General features: G+C 39.4%; 1 protein-coding gene across 32 annotated transcripts in view; it reads right to left on the bottom strand.

Moving 5' to 3' along the window:
* The window catches only part of REPS2 (RALBP1 associated Eps domain containing 2), a 247,307-nt gene that overhangs the window by 38,672 nt on the left and 191,947 nt on the right, over window positions 1-16,688 (bottom strand). Inside the window, exon 16 of one of the 32 annotated variants that reach the window (XM_070257708.1) lies at window positions 12,525-12,674. The exons of the other annotated variants lie outside the window; for them this stretch is intronic. Coding sequence (XP_070113809.1) covers window positions 12,622-12,674 — 53 coding nt within the window. The 3' untranslated portion in view covers window positions 12,525-12,621. Of the gene's footprint in view, window positions 1-12,524; window positions 12,675-16,688 lie in introns of those variants that run through there. 32 annotated transcript variants of the gene reach the window in all.

Genomic DNA, 16,688 nt, shown 5'->3' with positions numbered 1-16,688 from the left:
TTAAGTCCTGAGGACTTGGAAATAGGTAAACTAAGTGAAAATGAGTTCAGAGTAGCTATCATCAAAAAACTCAATGAGGTAGAGGGAAAGACAGGGAAACAAGTCAACGAGTTCCGGAGTTACTTCACAAAAGAGACTGAAATTATAAAGAAGAATCAAACAGAAATACTAGAGATGAAAATATGATGGATCAGATAAAAAAGAATACAGATTCCCTGAATGCCCATGTAGACAACATAGAGGAGAAAATTAGCATAATCGAAGATAGACAGGCTGAATGACTCCAGACAGAGGAAGAAAGAGAACTAAGGATTAAAAGGAATGAGGAAAGTATCAGAGAGATAGCAGATTCAATGAGGAGAACAAATTTAAGGATCATAGGAATTCCTGAGAACGTGGAAAAGGAAAATGGAGCAGAAAGTGTGCTTAAGGAAATTATAGAAGAGAACTTCCCAAATCTAGGGATTGAGGGAGAAATGTGTGTGGAGGAAGCTTTCAGATCTCCTAGATTTGTCAATGTAAAAAGACCTACTGCAAGGCACATAATAGTAAAAATGGCAAAAATGAAAGACAAAGAAAGAATACTCAGGGCAGCAAGACAGAAGAAAATAACCTACAAAGGAACTCCTATCAGACTTTCAGCGGATTTCTCTACAGAAACTTTACAAGCCAGGAGAGAATGGAGTGACATATTCAAAACTTTAAAGGATAAAAATCTTCAGCCAAGAATACTCTATCCAGCAAAAATATCCTTCAGATATGAGGGAGAAATTAAATCTTTTTCAGACAAACAAAAGTTTAGGGAATTTGTAACCAAAAGTCCTCCACTACAAGAAATCCTCAAGAAGGCTCTCATACCTGAAAAAAGAAAAAAAGGGAGAAAGGGGCCACAAACCATGGAGTAGGGAGACAGATAGATAGAACCAGAATAGGATAGCAAATATTCAACTATAGCATTAGGATAAAGGTAAGGAAACCACTAAAGTAAAGATGATCTCATCACTCTGACTACAAACTCATAACACGAGTTGGAATAAGAGATGAAAATAATAATTTAGGAAGGGAAGAGCAAAGGGACTTAATCAGTCTAGGCCAAGTAAGTAAGAGACGACCAGAGAATAGACTATATTATACATGAGACTCTAAATACAAATTTCAGGGTAGCCACTAAACTAAAAAACAGAACAAAGCCACAAAACATAAATAAGGAAAAATCTAAGAAACCCAGCACAAAAAATTGCAGAAGTCAATGGGTAGGCTAAAACACACAGGAAGAGAAACATAGGAAAACCAGATAACGAGCGACAGAATGACAGCATTAAGCCCACATGTATCAATAATCACCCTCAATGTAAACAGATTGAACTCTCCAATAAAAAGACACAGAGTGGCAATATGGATTAAAGAACAAGATCCAGCAATTTGTTGCCTCCAGGAAACACACCTCAGCCCCAAGGACAAACACAGGCTCAGAGTGAAGGGGTGGAAGACAATACTTCAAGCTAATAGCAAGCAAAAGAAAGCAGGTGTTGCAGTACTTATATTAGACAAAATGGATTTCAAAATAAGGCAGGTAAAGAGAGACACATAGGGACAATATATAATGATCAAAGGGACACTGCATCAAGAAGAAATAACGCTTATAAATATCTATGCACCCAACACAGGAGCACCAAAGTTCATAAAGCAACTATTAACAGACCTAAAGGAAGATGTTAAAAATAACACAATAATAGTAGGGGACCTCAACACCCTACTCACATCAATGGACAGATCATCCAGACAGAAAATCAACAAGGAAATAGTGGAGCTAAACGAAAAACTAAAACAATTGGACTTAATAGACATATATAGATCACTTCATCCTAAAAAAGCAGAATACAAATTCTTCTCAAGTGCACATGGAACATTCTCAAGGATAGACCACATGTTGGGAAACAAGGCAAGCCTCTACAAATTTAAAAAAACTGAAATAATAACAAGCATCTTCTCAGATCATAGTGCTATAAGACTAGAAATTAATTACAAGAAAAAAGCTGAGAAAGGCACAAGGATGTGGAGAGTAAACAATATGCTACTGAACAAGCAATAGATCATTGAAGAAATTAAAGAAGAAACAAAAAATACCTGGAGACAAATGAAAAGGATAACATGCCATACCGACTCATACAGGATACAGCAAAAGCTGTATTAAGAGGAAAATTCATCACAATACAGACACATCTTAACAAACAAGAAAAATCCCAAATAAGCAATCTTAAACTACACCTAACCAAATTAGAGAAAGAAGAGCAAACAAAGCCCAAAATCAGCAGGAGAGAAATAATAAAAATCAGAGCAGAAATAAATGCTATTGAAACGAAAAAGGCGGTAGAAAGGATCAATGAAACAAAGAGCTGGTTCTTTGAGAAGATAAATAAAATTGACAAACCACTAGCCAGACTTACAAAGAACAAAAGGGAGAAAGCTCAAATAAACAAAATCAGAAATGAAAGAGGAGAAATAACAACACACTCTGCAGAAATACAACAGATTATAAGAGAATACTACGAAAAATTATATGCCAACAAAATGGATAACCTAGAGGAAATGGATAAATTCTTGGACTCCTACAATCTCCCAAAGCTCACTCAAGAAGCAAACAATTTGAACAGACCAATCAAAAGGAAAGAGATGAAACAGCAATCAAAAACATCCCAAAGAATAAAACCCCAGGACCAGATGGCTTTCCTGGGGAATTCTACCAAACTTTCAGAGAGGATTTAATACCTATCCTTTTCAAACTATTCCAAAAAATTAGGGAGGATGGAACACTTCCTAACACATTCTACGAGGCCAACATCACGCTGATAGCAAAGCCTGACAAGGACAGCACGAAAAAAGAGAACTACAGGCCAATATTGCTGATGAACATCGATGCAAAAATTCTAAACACAATTCTGGCAACCAGAATTCAGCAATTCATCAAAAGGATCATACATCATAATCAAGTGGGATTCATACCAGGGATACAGGGATGGTTCAACATCCGCAAATCAATCAACGTGATACACCAAATCAACAAACTGAGGAATAAAAACCACATGATCATCTCAATAGATGCAGAGAAGGCATTTGATAAGATTCAACAGTGATTTATGACAAAAACTCTGAACAAAATGGGCATAGAAGGGAACTATGTCAACATAATAAAGCCCATATATGACAAACCCACAGCCAACATCATACTCAATGGGCAAAAACTGAGCGCCATCCCCCTGAAACCAGCACCGAGACAAGGATGCCCTCTATCACCACTCTTATTTAACATAGTACTGGAGGTCCTGGCCGGAGCAATCAGGCAAGAAAAAGGAATAAGAAGAATCCAAATAGGGAGGGAAGAAGTGAAACTCTCGCTGTTTGCAGATGACATGATCTTATATATAGAAAACCCCAAAGAATCCATTGGAAAACTCTTAGAAGTAATCAATAACTACAGCAAAGTTGCAGGGTATGAGATTAATTTACATAAATCAGTAGCATTTCTATATTCTAATAATGAACTAACAGAAAAAGAACTCAAGAACACAACACCATTCACAAACGCTACAAAAAGAATAAACTATCTTGGAGTGAATTTAACTAAGGAAGTGAAAGACCTATACAATGAAAATTACAAGGCCTTTCTGAGAGAATTGGATGATGACATAAGGAGATGGAAAGACATTCCATGTACAAGGATTGGAAGAATAAACATAGTTAAAATGTCCGTTCTACCTAAAGCAATCTACAGATTCAACGCTATCCCAATCAGAATCCCAATGACATTCTTTACAGAATTAGAACAAAGAATCCTAAAATTCATATGGGGCAACAAAAGACCCCGAATTGCTAAAGCAATCCTGAGAAAAAAGAACAAAACGGGAGGCATCACAATCCCTGACTTCAAAACATACTACAAAGCTACAGTAATCAAAACAGCATGGTACTGGTACAAAAACAGGTGCACAGATCAATGGAACAGAATTCAAAGTCCAGAAATAAAACCACACATCTATGGACAGCTTATCTTTGACAAAGGAGCTGAGGGCATACGATGGAGAAAAGAAAGTCTTTTCAACAAATGGTGCTGGGAAAACTGGAAAGCCATATGTAAAACAATGAAAATTGACCATTCTTTCTCACCATTCACCAAAATAAACTCAAAATGGATCAAAGACCTAAAGGTGAGACCTGAAACCATACGGCTTCTGGAAGAAAACGTAGGCAGTACACTCTTTGACATCAGTATTAAAAGGATCTTTTCAGACACCATGTCTTCTCAGAGAAGGGAAACAATAGAAAGAATAAACAAATGGGACTTAATCAGACTAAAGAGCTTCTTCAAGGCAAATGAAAACAGGATTGAAACAAAAAAAACAACCCACTAACTGGGAAAAAATATTTGCAAGTCATATATCTGACAAAGGCTTAATATCCATAATATATAAAGAACTCACACAACTCAACAACAAAAAATCAAACAACCTGATTAAAAAATGGGCTGGAGACATGAACAGACATTTCTCCAAAGAAGATATATGGATGGCCAATAGGCACATGAAAAGATGTTCATCATCGCTGATCATCAGGGAAATGCAAATCAAAACTACACTAAGATATCACCTTACACCCATTAGAATGACAAAAATATCTAAAACTAATAGTAACAAATGTTGGAGAGGTTGTGGAGAAAAAGGAACCCTCATACACTGCTAGTGGGAATGCAAACTGGTGCAGCCACTATGGAAAACAGTATGGAGATTCCTCAAAAAGTTAAAAATAGAACTACCATACGACCCAGCTATCCCACTACTGGGTATCTACCCAAAGAGCTTGAAGTCAGCAATTCCAAAAGTCCCATGCACCCCAATGTTTATTGCAGCATTATTTACAATAGCCAAGACATGGAAGCAACCTAAGTGCCCATCAACAGATGATTGGATAAAGAAGATGTGGTATATATATACAATGGAATACTACTCAGTCATAAAAAAGGATCAAATCGTCCCATTTGCAATAACATGGATGGACCTTGAGGGAATTATGCTAAGTGAAATAAGCCAATTAGAGAAAGACAATCTCTGTATGACTTCACTCATATGAGGAATTTAAAAACATAGACGAGAGAACAGATTAGTGGCTACCAGGGGAAAGGGGGGGTGGAGGGTGGGCACAAAGGGAGAAGTGGTGCACCTACAACACGACTGACAAACAATAATGTACTACTGAAATTTCACAAGATTGTAACCTATCATTAACTCAATAAAAATATATATATATATAAAATATTAATACTCTCCTATCCACAAATGAGAAATATATTTTCACTCTAACTTTGCAACGAAAAGTCTGGATAGGTCACATAGATTTGGAAGGTGCTACCACTCAGCATGTGGAGAACTGTTCTGGGGCTTTGCCTATTCCCATGGTTGATGGGACAATATGGTCCCTGCCAGCTGGCTCCCCAGAAATAGACACAGGCCTAGGGAGGCTAAGCATTTCGACTCTTCACCAGAAGAAGGGTTCATTTACTTATTCAATTATACAGATATTTATTTCGTACATCTGATGTGTCACTTTCCAAGAATCCTCATCTCAGGTTCTGCTTCTAGGGAACTGGACCTGAGATGCCAGGCAAGGTACTCCCAGAAGAAGGGAGTTAAAGCACTCTGGTATGCTCCTCCTCGGTCTCTCTCTCTTGGATCACTTGTTCTGGTGGAAGCCAGCTGCTATGTTGTGAGGACACTCAAGGTCCCCCAACAAGGGGCCCATGTAACAAGGAAGTGAGGCCTCCTGCCAACAGCCATGTAGGGGAGCCATCTTAGAAGTGGATCCTCCAGCCCCAGTTGAGCATTCAGATGACCACAGCCCTGACAGACATCTTGACTGTGACCTAATGACAGAGCCTGAGCCAGAACCACCCAGATTGGTTTGCTCCTGAATCTCCAACCCACAGAAACTACGAGATAACAAATGTTAGTTATTTTAGGCCTCTAAGAAAAACACTCTACTATGTCTGGAATTTGGGGTCTAGTAGGGTGGAAAAAGGGTCCCTGCAGTAGCAGTTGCTGTTGCCAACTACTTCTCTGCATGAATTTATTTACTGGGCTCCTTTTAAAACCTCCTGGACACAAATACAATAAAAATCATTCATTATAATAGTTAAAGCAGATGAAAACAACACTGATAAATTATGGATTTTTTTAAAGTAGCTTAAAAACAACATGTTTCAGATTCCAGTTCCACCCAGGCAGGCTGGCTTTACAAAGATTCCACAGCTCCCATCTGAGTCCAGATGCTCATCACAGCTCCTACCAGGGCCACAGCAAAAATGTCAGAGAGTCTTTTTCCAGGCTTCAGTTTTTTTCCCGGTCCAATCCACCCTGCACACCATGGAGGAACTAATCTTGTAAGCACTTTTTCATCAAAACACTTTCTCAAAGTCCTTGAATGAGTCTCTAAGGCCTATGGCACACAACACAATCCCTCAGCCAGTTAAAGCTCTTCCATCATCTGACTCCAATTTACCTCAGCATCATAACTGCATTAGTTCTCCATATGGAACCTGCTCCAGGCACGTAAGTATTACCGGAATCTTCAAACACACCACAAGTTTCTTCCCAACTCAATTCTGTTTGTTCTAGACTATCTAGACCAGTGGTTCCCAAATATAGCTACATAAGAGAATTATCTGGGGAACTTTTATAAAGTACAGACTTAGATACTACCCTAGACTTCCCTAATTAGAATGCCCTAGGGGTGGAGCGTTAGAAACTTCTATTTTAACAAGCTCCCTGGGTGATTTTTATGTAGCCAGCCCAGACCAATTGGGAACCACCGATGGTCCAAGCTCTTCATTTAAGACATGAGAAAACCAAGTCTCCAAGGTCCTAGTCTGGAAAAGGCCATAGGTGCTCCACCAAAAATTGACAGGCTTCTTAACTGTTTTCTTGTCCACTTACCATGGAGGGAATAGGGAGCGCATGCAATATGGTTCCATAAGTAGATAAATATTTGAAGCTGGGCAAAATCTTCAGCAATAAGACTTTTGTTTAAAAGTCAAATTTGCAACAAAAAAATAAATTTCATTTTTAAAAAGTCTAATTGCAGAACTAATTGCTAAAGTGTGGATAATTGGTGACTTTTTTAAAGCCTGTAACATTCATGCTACTGATAGAGTAGAAAAAGAAACTCAAGCTTTGTTTATTATGCAAGAATCCAGGCAGATCCCAAGACTGGGAATCACAAAGGCAGTGGCCAAATTCTAGGCGGATGAGCAGACAATCCTGCTACAGCCTCTAGGGGACCTCCAGCATCCTACTGGTATTCTAAATGTCATTTGATGCCTAACTTTCACCCAACCCCGATCTCTGCTTGGTAAGGAAACAATAAGAAGCCATGTGGTCAAACAGGCATAGAAGATGGAGAACCAACAGCCAGCAGCACACTGGTCACAGCAAATCCCATCATTGCAACATCAGTCTCAGAGAGAGTCCAAAGGACTGAATTCTCTGTAAGAATAAATACCAACATCCATGACCCAAGTCACCTGTGAGAGACAGGAATGGAGCTGAAGCAAAAGCACCTGGAGGGCAAGCTCTGCATCTTGTTTCACTACCATTTTCCTGGTGCCTATGCTGAATGTCAGCAAATAGCAAGTCCTCTGATCAGTGTGTGCAATGAGCTAGTAACGAATCCAACACCATTTCATGTTCCACTGGACAAGTCAAGAATTCATCCCACAGTAACCGGAGCCACAGAGAACAGCACTCAAATCCAGGCCTTGCACTTGTTGGTGTACAACCTGGGCATGTGCTTACCTCTCTGAGCCACAACTTCTTTGTCTGCAAAAGGGGACAATCCGCCTAACTCCTAGCATTGTGAAGATTAAGTGAAATATCTGTCTAGAGCGCTAAGCACAATTACATAGTAGCTGTTCAATAATGGCAGCTACAATCATAATTAGGAGTAAAATCACAATTGGTTTCCCAGGCATAGGATCTGCTACTGTAAGCAGCAGCCAATTCAACATGTGGGACTTTTCCTCTCTTGCCAAATGGTGAAAACCTAGACTGAGAAAGTGCTGACTCCAATTTAGATTATAAGCAGATCCCATAAAGCAGGCTATCCACATCCAAATTTGTGCCACTGAATATTACTGCTACCAATATTGGAGGGAAGAAATTTTTAAAAATAAAAGCCCTCTCAGACTTTCAGATTCCATAGCTGCCTCAGCACAGACATCTCAGTCAGCTTGCACTGAATGTCTCTAGTGGCCCCCTATGGTAGGCCAATCCAATCCTGGAGACACCCAGGGGAATGACGATAAAAGAGCTCAGGGACAATTTCGACAGAAGTGAATAATCAGTAACTATAATGGGCAACTATTCCCTGGATACAGCAATCACACACAATCCCTTGGGGATTCCTGGAACCCACTGGATCATGGACAACATCCATGAAACAGATTTGCTGTTACAACTAAAAGATTATGAGCACTGTATTTTGGTCTAAAAGACAAATATTTTGACCATGACTAGGGTCTTGCTCTTCTATTTCCAATTTCTAGTAATAGAACAGAGACCTGAGTCAAGTCTGAGGCCCACCCTCATTTCATCACATACCTAAAGCCATATTGTAACACCATCTGCAGAGTCAACAACATGGAGCTCACAGATAAGGCAATCTATGGCAGGATTCTCTTGAGACTTATGTTCTCCATTGGATAAGGGTGAAGAAAGGTGCCACATGCATGCTTCTTGCCACACCAAACAGATTTTACTAAAATAGGCACCTACCACCATCACATTCAAAAGCATCTGGTTATGAGGCCTTTAGAAAAACCTCTTTTGCTGGTCCCTTGACCCTGAAATATATAGGCCTGGCAACAATACCTAAAGTATATAAAAATTTCAAGGCACCTCTAACTCCTGGCCTAACCCAATATTTTACCACACTTATAATTTTGAATTCCCTTCCCAGTTCCATTGCTCTGTATTAGTGATAGAGTGTTTAACATTTTTTCTAACTACTGATAGTTCATACTTAGACTGTGATAAATGCCCCCTTTTGGGTTGACAGGGTCCTGCTTGCATGAGCTGTGTCCATCAGAGGAAGGTAGCTTCAAAAAATTCAATTAGAAATAGCTGGCTAGACAGGGAGCTACAAAAATTATCTAAGAGTTAGGAACCAGCCATAAAATAAATTCAATATTGATGAAGATGTGGAACTGAAATGGGAACAGTGTTGATGGAGTATAAATCAGTACAAATACTTTATAAAACTGTTTGGCAGTATCCATTAAAGCTGAACATATATTAACTCTACGACCCAGCAATTCTACTCCTGGGTAAATATCCGAGAGACATGAAAATATACATCTACTCAAAAACTTGCACATGAATATGCATAGCAGCATTATTTATAATTGCTAAAATTTGAAAACCACCCAAATGTCCATCAAGAGTAGAAAACAGTGATAGAGTTGCACATACAATGGAATATTATACAGCAATGATCTACAATTACACACAACATGGATGAATCACACAAACAGCATTTAAGCAAAAGAAGCCAGACACAAGAGTATATACTGCATGCTTCCACTTATATAAGGTAGAAAACAAGTAAAACTAATCTATGCTATTAGGCATCAGAATAGTGGTAACCCTAAGAATAAGGGATAGGAACTAGAAAATAGCTTAAGAGGGGCTTTCTGGGGTACTAGTAATATTTTGTTTCTTGATGTGAGTGATTACATGTGTTCAGCTTGTGAAAATTCACTGAGCTGCATGCTCAATGTGCACTTTTCAATACGCATATTAGACTTCAACAAAAAGTTAAAAATAAATCCAGTAGAGCCAATTTCCTATAATGTCCTTAAAGTGCCACCTAGTGGCACAAATTAAGTGTAAACAAGAGGGAAGATTCATCTCTAGCCACTTTAAAGAATATGGCCCAATTTCTAGCAGCACATTCTGGGAGCTCTCCCTGGCACACAGAATCCTGACACAAGGATTCAGTGGCAAGCAAACCTAACACTACAGAGCATGCTAGCACCAATGAGCCTACAATGATGCACATCTCTTCCCAACTCCGCCTGTGATCAATTATGGTTGGAGTATTTATAACACAGACATCGACAAAGGCTACAAATTGGGGCTTTTTCTTTTTTCAGAGAGGTTCACCAGCACACCAGTAGGTGATATCTATAGAACTTGCTGAGCAGAACAGGGTATTCAGGAGGGAGTCATGAGGAAAGAAATCCTTTAACCTGTCTTCCCTGGACAGACTTATTTCCCTCTTCCTCACCTTGAAGGCAAGGCCTTAGTCTGGTTTCTTCTTATTATGCTTGAGAAACACAGAGTTGGGAAGGACCACTCACAGCAAGCCTTTGAAGTTGCCAGTTTAATAAAGGATATTTGCTTAAGGTTTTGCTAGTAAAGACTGAAAGACAGAGCATCTTTGTCAGATAAAGGTCCTCAAGGCAAAGCTGCAAACTATAGACACAGGCATCGTGATCCTGGAGTTAAGAGACTGTGGGTTAAAAGGCTGATGGGGACGCCTATCTGTCTTTCCATTGATTCTTCTTCTCATTGCCATTATTTACAGCAACAGGTGATGATGTGGATTTGGCCTACAGGTAGTAGTTTGCTGACCCCTAATGTAGGCAGAGGGTCAGCCGGTGAAAGGTCACAGAAGCGAGAAAGAATGTGATTGTACCGCAAGTGGTTTAGTAAGCCAGTCCAGCACTCACTCTTGGCTTGTGATCACTAACTTCTGGCTATCCTGAGTCTGTTCTTCTGGGTTTGCCAACTAGACCCTGCCTCTGTTTCACTGGGCCTGCAGTGATAATAATTCTAACAGCTAATTGCCATTGAGGGCTGACCATATGTCAGGCACTGTTTAAAGTGCTTTGGAAATATTAATTCATTTAATCATCAAACAACCCTATGAGAGTAGATACTACCATAGTGTCTTTCAGATGATTTTATAGATGACGAAACTGAGACACAGAGAGGCTAAGCAACTTGCCAAAAGACACAAAGCCAGTAAGAGATAGAGATAGGATGTGAATTCCAAGCCCAGGTTCTTAACTAGTTAGGCTGCCTCCTGGGCCTGACCTCTGGTTGTCCTCCACTGTCCTTTCCGATTAATGCCATAGCACATTTGGGCGCCCTTCCATCCTGCCCCACTTTCACACTTGCTCCTCCCCTGACACTTAGGAATGCTTCCTAGCTTCTGTCACTGTGTGGTGTGGGGGATCAAAGAGGAGAAATAAGGATTCCACTACTCAGGAACCTAGAAATCAGCCAAACTGACTGCCAGGAAAACACTGGGCTATCTTATTAGATATAAGAAACATGAGGGCTGGCCCCATGACCGAGTGGTTAAGTTCACACGCTCTGCTTCGGCGGCCCAAGGTTTCACCAGTTCGGATCCTGGGCACCTACACAGCACCACTCATCAAGCCATGCTGAGGTGGCATCCCACATGCCACAACTAGAAGGACCCCCAACTAAAAATACACAACTATGTACGGGGGGCTTTGGGGAGAAAAAGGAAAAAAGAAAAAAAGAAAAAAGAAACGGTGTCCAGCTATTGCCCACAACCCTTGACAATAAAGCATGAGGAAATGGGTATGTGCACCATGAGAGACTACAGAATGGATGGTGATAGGCATGACTGCCTTCAGAGGGTGAGGAAGGATGAGATGAAGGAGCCACAGGATAAGGAGCAAATCACAACCTTTGTGCTACCATAGTTCTCAGCAAAGTGTGGGCCTATGTAAGCACATTCCATTAACACCTGATGAATTGACTACATGAACTTACGGCATCTTTCAGAAGAATGATGCTACCAAAGTAAGCTTTACACAATAATATCGTGAGTACAATATAATGATGACAAATAAAAATGGCAAGCAATAGGCTATATTGGAGAATATGAGGAAGCCATTTGGTATAAACCTAATTCAGCCTGACCTTGTCTTTCCAAAAGGGCTGACCGAGGCGTTGAGCATGCATTGTATATCTGCTTTAGATTTTCCCTATGGCAAGAACAAAGGCCCTTGAGATAAAGGTGCAACTTCCCTCCCCCTCCCAACGCTGGCGTTTCCTTAAGGATTAAGCATCTTTCCTTAGGCTAGAAACTGACTGCTGCACTCACCTGTGACCGCCCAGCTCGAGACAACAGACTTGCCTCCTGCTATGCCCTCCAAGATAGCAGACCCACTACCTGCTGTGTCCATCAAGTGTTGTGCCGACAGGGCAATCTTGTGACTATTGTGGGAGGGACATTTCAATCATATGTGAAACACCCTGTTTGGGGGTATATAACCACTCTGTGCACCCCACTTCTTCGGTGCTTCCCAAAGGAAGAAAGGTCCTCAGATTTCAGCTCAGAATAAACTCACCCAAATTTTCATTTACAGATTGGTTATGGATTATTTTCATCGACAATGAGGAGGGGGAAACCTAAGAAAAAAAACAAGCTACCAGTGGTGGGGTAAAGCTAATTTATTAAGTGGTTTCATAACATAAAATGTATCCCTGATAAAGATAACGTGTCAACTCCGTTGTGAAGAAGAGAGAGGTTAAGCTAATAATTCTGAGACGTGGTTGCACACATAGCATAGTAGGAGGAGCTGGCACCTGGGGGCGAGAGAACCAGGGTTAGCATCACAACTTTAACTCTTGCTTGCTGCGGGTGAACTTGGGCAAATTCCCCAAGCTCTCTGTGCCTTAGTTCACTTATCTGCAAAATAAAGATAGCAACAGAACTTATTGCACATGGTTGCTAGGATTAAATGAGTTAGTATTTGTCAAGCACTTAGAAGAGGATCTGGCACATAAGCACTATACTTAAGTGTTTCGTAAATTAATAAAATAAACGAAGAATCACAAAGCATCTATGGTTTGAGTACTTTTGAAATCAATTTTGAAATGCTCAAATTATAATGATTTATTGATGCAAAAGTTCTGCCTTTTTGTTCCCTTTGAGAAGGCGACATAAGGGTACACTTGGCCTTTTGCTACACCAAATACGGCCCACCCACTGACCAAAATGTGAAAGCTATTTTGGCCAAGATGAATTTAAGGGGAAGGCACTTAAAAATAAGCATTTTAGCTTAATGTAAGGAAATACTTCACATTTTCATATTATAATACTTGTCATGTCTTCTTTGACCCACTGGATTTTTAAGAATATGTTGTCTAATTTTCACATATTAATGAATCCTCCAGTTTTACTTCTATTATTGATTTCTAGTTCTTCCATTGTGGTCAGAGAAGATACTTTGTATGATTTCAATCTTTTTAAGTTTATTGTTTCGTGGCCTAACACGTGGTCTACCCTGTACCATGTTCCATGTGCACTTGAGAAAAATGTGTGTTCTGCATTGTTGAGTAGGGTGTTCTATAGATGTCTGTTGGGTCTAGTTGGTTTATAGGGTTGTTCAAGTCCTCTACTTCATTACTGGTCTCTGTCTAGTTCTATCCATTGTTGAAAGTGAGATTTTGACATCTCCATTACTGTAGAACTATTTACTCCCTTTTCTGTTGATTTTTGCTTCATATAGTTTGGGGCTCTGTTGTTAGGTATCTATATGTTTACAATTTTCTTATCTTCTTAATGGATTGACCCTTTTATCAATACATAATGTCCTTCCATGTCTCGTAAAAATTTTTGTCTTTAAGTCTGTTTTGTCTGATATTAGTATAGCCACTCCAGCTCTCTTTTGGTTACTATTTGCATAGAGTATCTTTTTCCATCCTTCTACTTTCAACCTATTTGTATCAGTGAATCTAAAGTAAATCTCTTGTAGACAATATATAGTTGGATACTTTTTTAGTCCACTCAGTCTCTGCCTTTTAATTGGAGATTTTAATCCATTTAATTTAAAGTCATTACTGATAAGGAAACATTTGCCTCTGCCATTTTGCTATTTCTTTTCTATGTGTTATACCTATTTTGTTCCTCAATTCTTCTATCACTGTCTTCTTTTGTGATTAACTGGGTTTTTTTTCTAGTGTACCATTTTTATTACCTTCTCATTTTTTTCCTGTATATTTTTAAGATTTTTCCTTAGTGGTTACCCTAGGGATTACAGTTAACATTTTAACTTTGTAACAATTAAGTTTGAGTTAGTACCAACTTAGTTTCAATAGTATACAAAAGCTCTGTTCCTTTACAGCCCTGCCATTCCCTTATATTATGATCACAAATTACATCTTTATATACACGTGCCCATTAACATAGATTTGTAATTATTGTTTTAAGCGTTTCTCTTTTAAATCATATAAAAAAAAAAGAGGAGTTACCAACAATGCAACACTCCTGGCTTTTATATTTACTTCCATAGCTAACTTTACCGTTCTTCATTTCTTTGTATGGCTTCCAGGTAGTACCTAGTATCCTTTCATTTCAGCCTGGAGGACTCCCTTTACCATTTCTTATAGGCCAAGTCTACTACGGACAAACTCCTTGAGTTTTTGCTTATCTAGGAATGTCTCAGTTTCCAGTAACACTATCTATGGGGGTGTCAAGCACCTCCCCAGGCCACCTGCTGCCATCAGGTCAGGGTTAGGAGACTAGATTCCCCCTTTGATCTCCACTGAAGCCATGTCTGCTGGCTAGGAAAGCACTACATGCTGCCAGGTGAGGGACAAGAGACCAGACTCCCCAGTTGGTTTCTGCTGACACTGGAGGGAAGGACATCCATGGTGTTTGGCTAGGGTAGGGGAGGTATTGTCAAAAAAGGTTTATATCCAGCTTGGCTACCCCTTTCCCAGTCCTTTGGCTAGAGAGTAGATCTTTCTCAGGGCTTCTTTGGTCTGCATCTGTTAACGGTTCAAGGTTGCAGGCTTCTCCAGGATCCATGGGAGATTTAAAAAAAACTCAGGCAACTCACTGCCATGCCATTACTCCCTTAGCAGAGAATTGACCTATAGGATAAGCACCAACTCTGTAGATGGCACTTTACTCCGTTTATATGCAAACAGTGAGCTATTAAGTTGAACTCTCAGTTTAACACTGCTCCATATGAAACAACTAACTCTAATTGCTTTTTAGTCACTTATCCTATGAATCAGCCTGTTTTTTAAAAATGTGTCACCTCTTCTGAGCTGAGCCAAAATACCATGCCCTGGTCTCCAGCCTGTCCACAGGAAAACGTAGGACACAAACCACTTCATTCTTTATATATTCACTTGGTCCTTCTTGATCTTACCTATGTAAGAAAAATAAAAAGATCTGTTTCTTTGAATTTATTCCTTTTCCTAACTCCAGGACCCTATTTGTATAACTTAATCCAGATGCTCATATCATATCATCGCAGTGGTTGGTATAAGTAGGGGCCAGCTAAACTGCATTCTATGCTGAAAACCTATACCTCATCTCACTCACTTGATAAAAGTAGAGATATACTTTTAGTGTATGTAGAAATTATCTATACATACCTTTGTGCACATATCTGCAAATGTATAAATTCTTTTATCTTACATACTTAAAACCTGGAAGTACACCACTGATTGGCCACAAAGTTGTTTTTTTTTTTTTTTTGAGGAAGATTAGCTCTGAGCTAACTACTGCCAATCCTCCTCTTTTTGCTGAGGAAGACTGGCCCTGAGCTAACATCCATGCCCATCTTCCTCTACTTTATACGTGGGACGCCTACCACAGCATGGCGTGCCAAGTGGTGCCATGTCTGCACCCGGGATCCGAACCAGCAAACCCCAGGCCGCCGAGAAGCAGAATGTGTGCACTTAACCACTGAGCCATCGGGCCAGCCCCGGCCACAAAGTTTTTTAAACAGCATTCCTTTTTAGGAACAAAACATTTTCTTGTTAATTACAATCTAGTCTTGACCATTTATCAAGTTAAATAATATGAAAATTTTAAATCCAAAAATAATCCAAAACTTTTTTATCTTAATCTCTTCTCAGAGCTACTAATAAATATAACGATTTTAATTACACCAGGCTTCCTGGTTTCTCCCCTAGGTACTACAGTTTAAACCCCATAAAAGAAGTCTCTGTAGTTAAGTATATACATCTCTTTCCCAAAGTCAGGTTGATTGTCCATATATACCAAGGAACAGTCAAAGAAAATTTTAACAGAGCAAAAGAAGAATTCAGAGTGTTTAAGTTTTCTGTAATAAAACTTGCTGTGAAGTGGTAAAAATTACCTCATGGGAGAGCAAGCAAGAGGGAATCGAAAAGCAAGGAAGAAAACATAACAAACTGAAAACATGACAATTTGAAATCCCAAGCTAATGTACAGTAACTTTCTTTTACATTTTCAACTCTTCTAGGGAAAACTACTGGCATAAGATACAAAAATTAACTTTAATCACATAATACAGAGATGAGATGACAGAAGAGAGAGGTTTGGAAATGTTCTTATGAATATCTTAAGGCTGGCGTATAATAATGTTTCCTAACCACTAAGCCCTCAGGATATTAATAGGCATTTTATAAATAAAGAGATGAATGGTCACACAAGCTAGGAAATTGCCTTTAACAAAATTGACCAGGTTTCTTTACCATAGGACTTCAAAACCTTTAATGGGCTCATATGCACTGTGAATCTCCCAGAACGGGTAAAGAGGCAGCAGCTGGCAAATCTGTCTTACCACAGAGCCGGATTAATATCTCCCAAAAGACTGT

This window comes from Equus caballus, chromosome X (assembly GCF_041296265.1).
Source record: "Equus caballus isolate H_3958 breed thoroughbred chromosome X, TB-T2T, whole genome shotgun sequence".
In the NCBI taxonomy this organism is placed as follows: Eukaryota; Metazoa; Chordata; class Mammalia; order Perissodactyla; family Equidae; genus Equus; species Equus caballus.
This window is presented reverse-complemented; position numbering and strand designations above follow the sequence as displayed.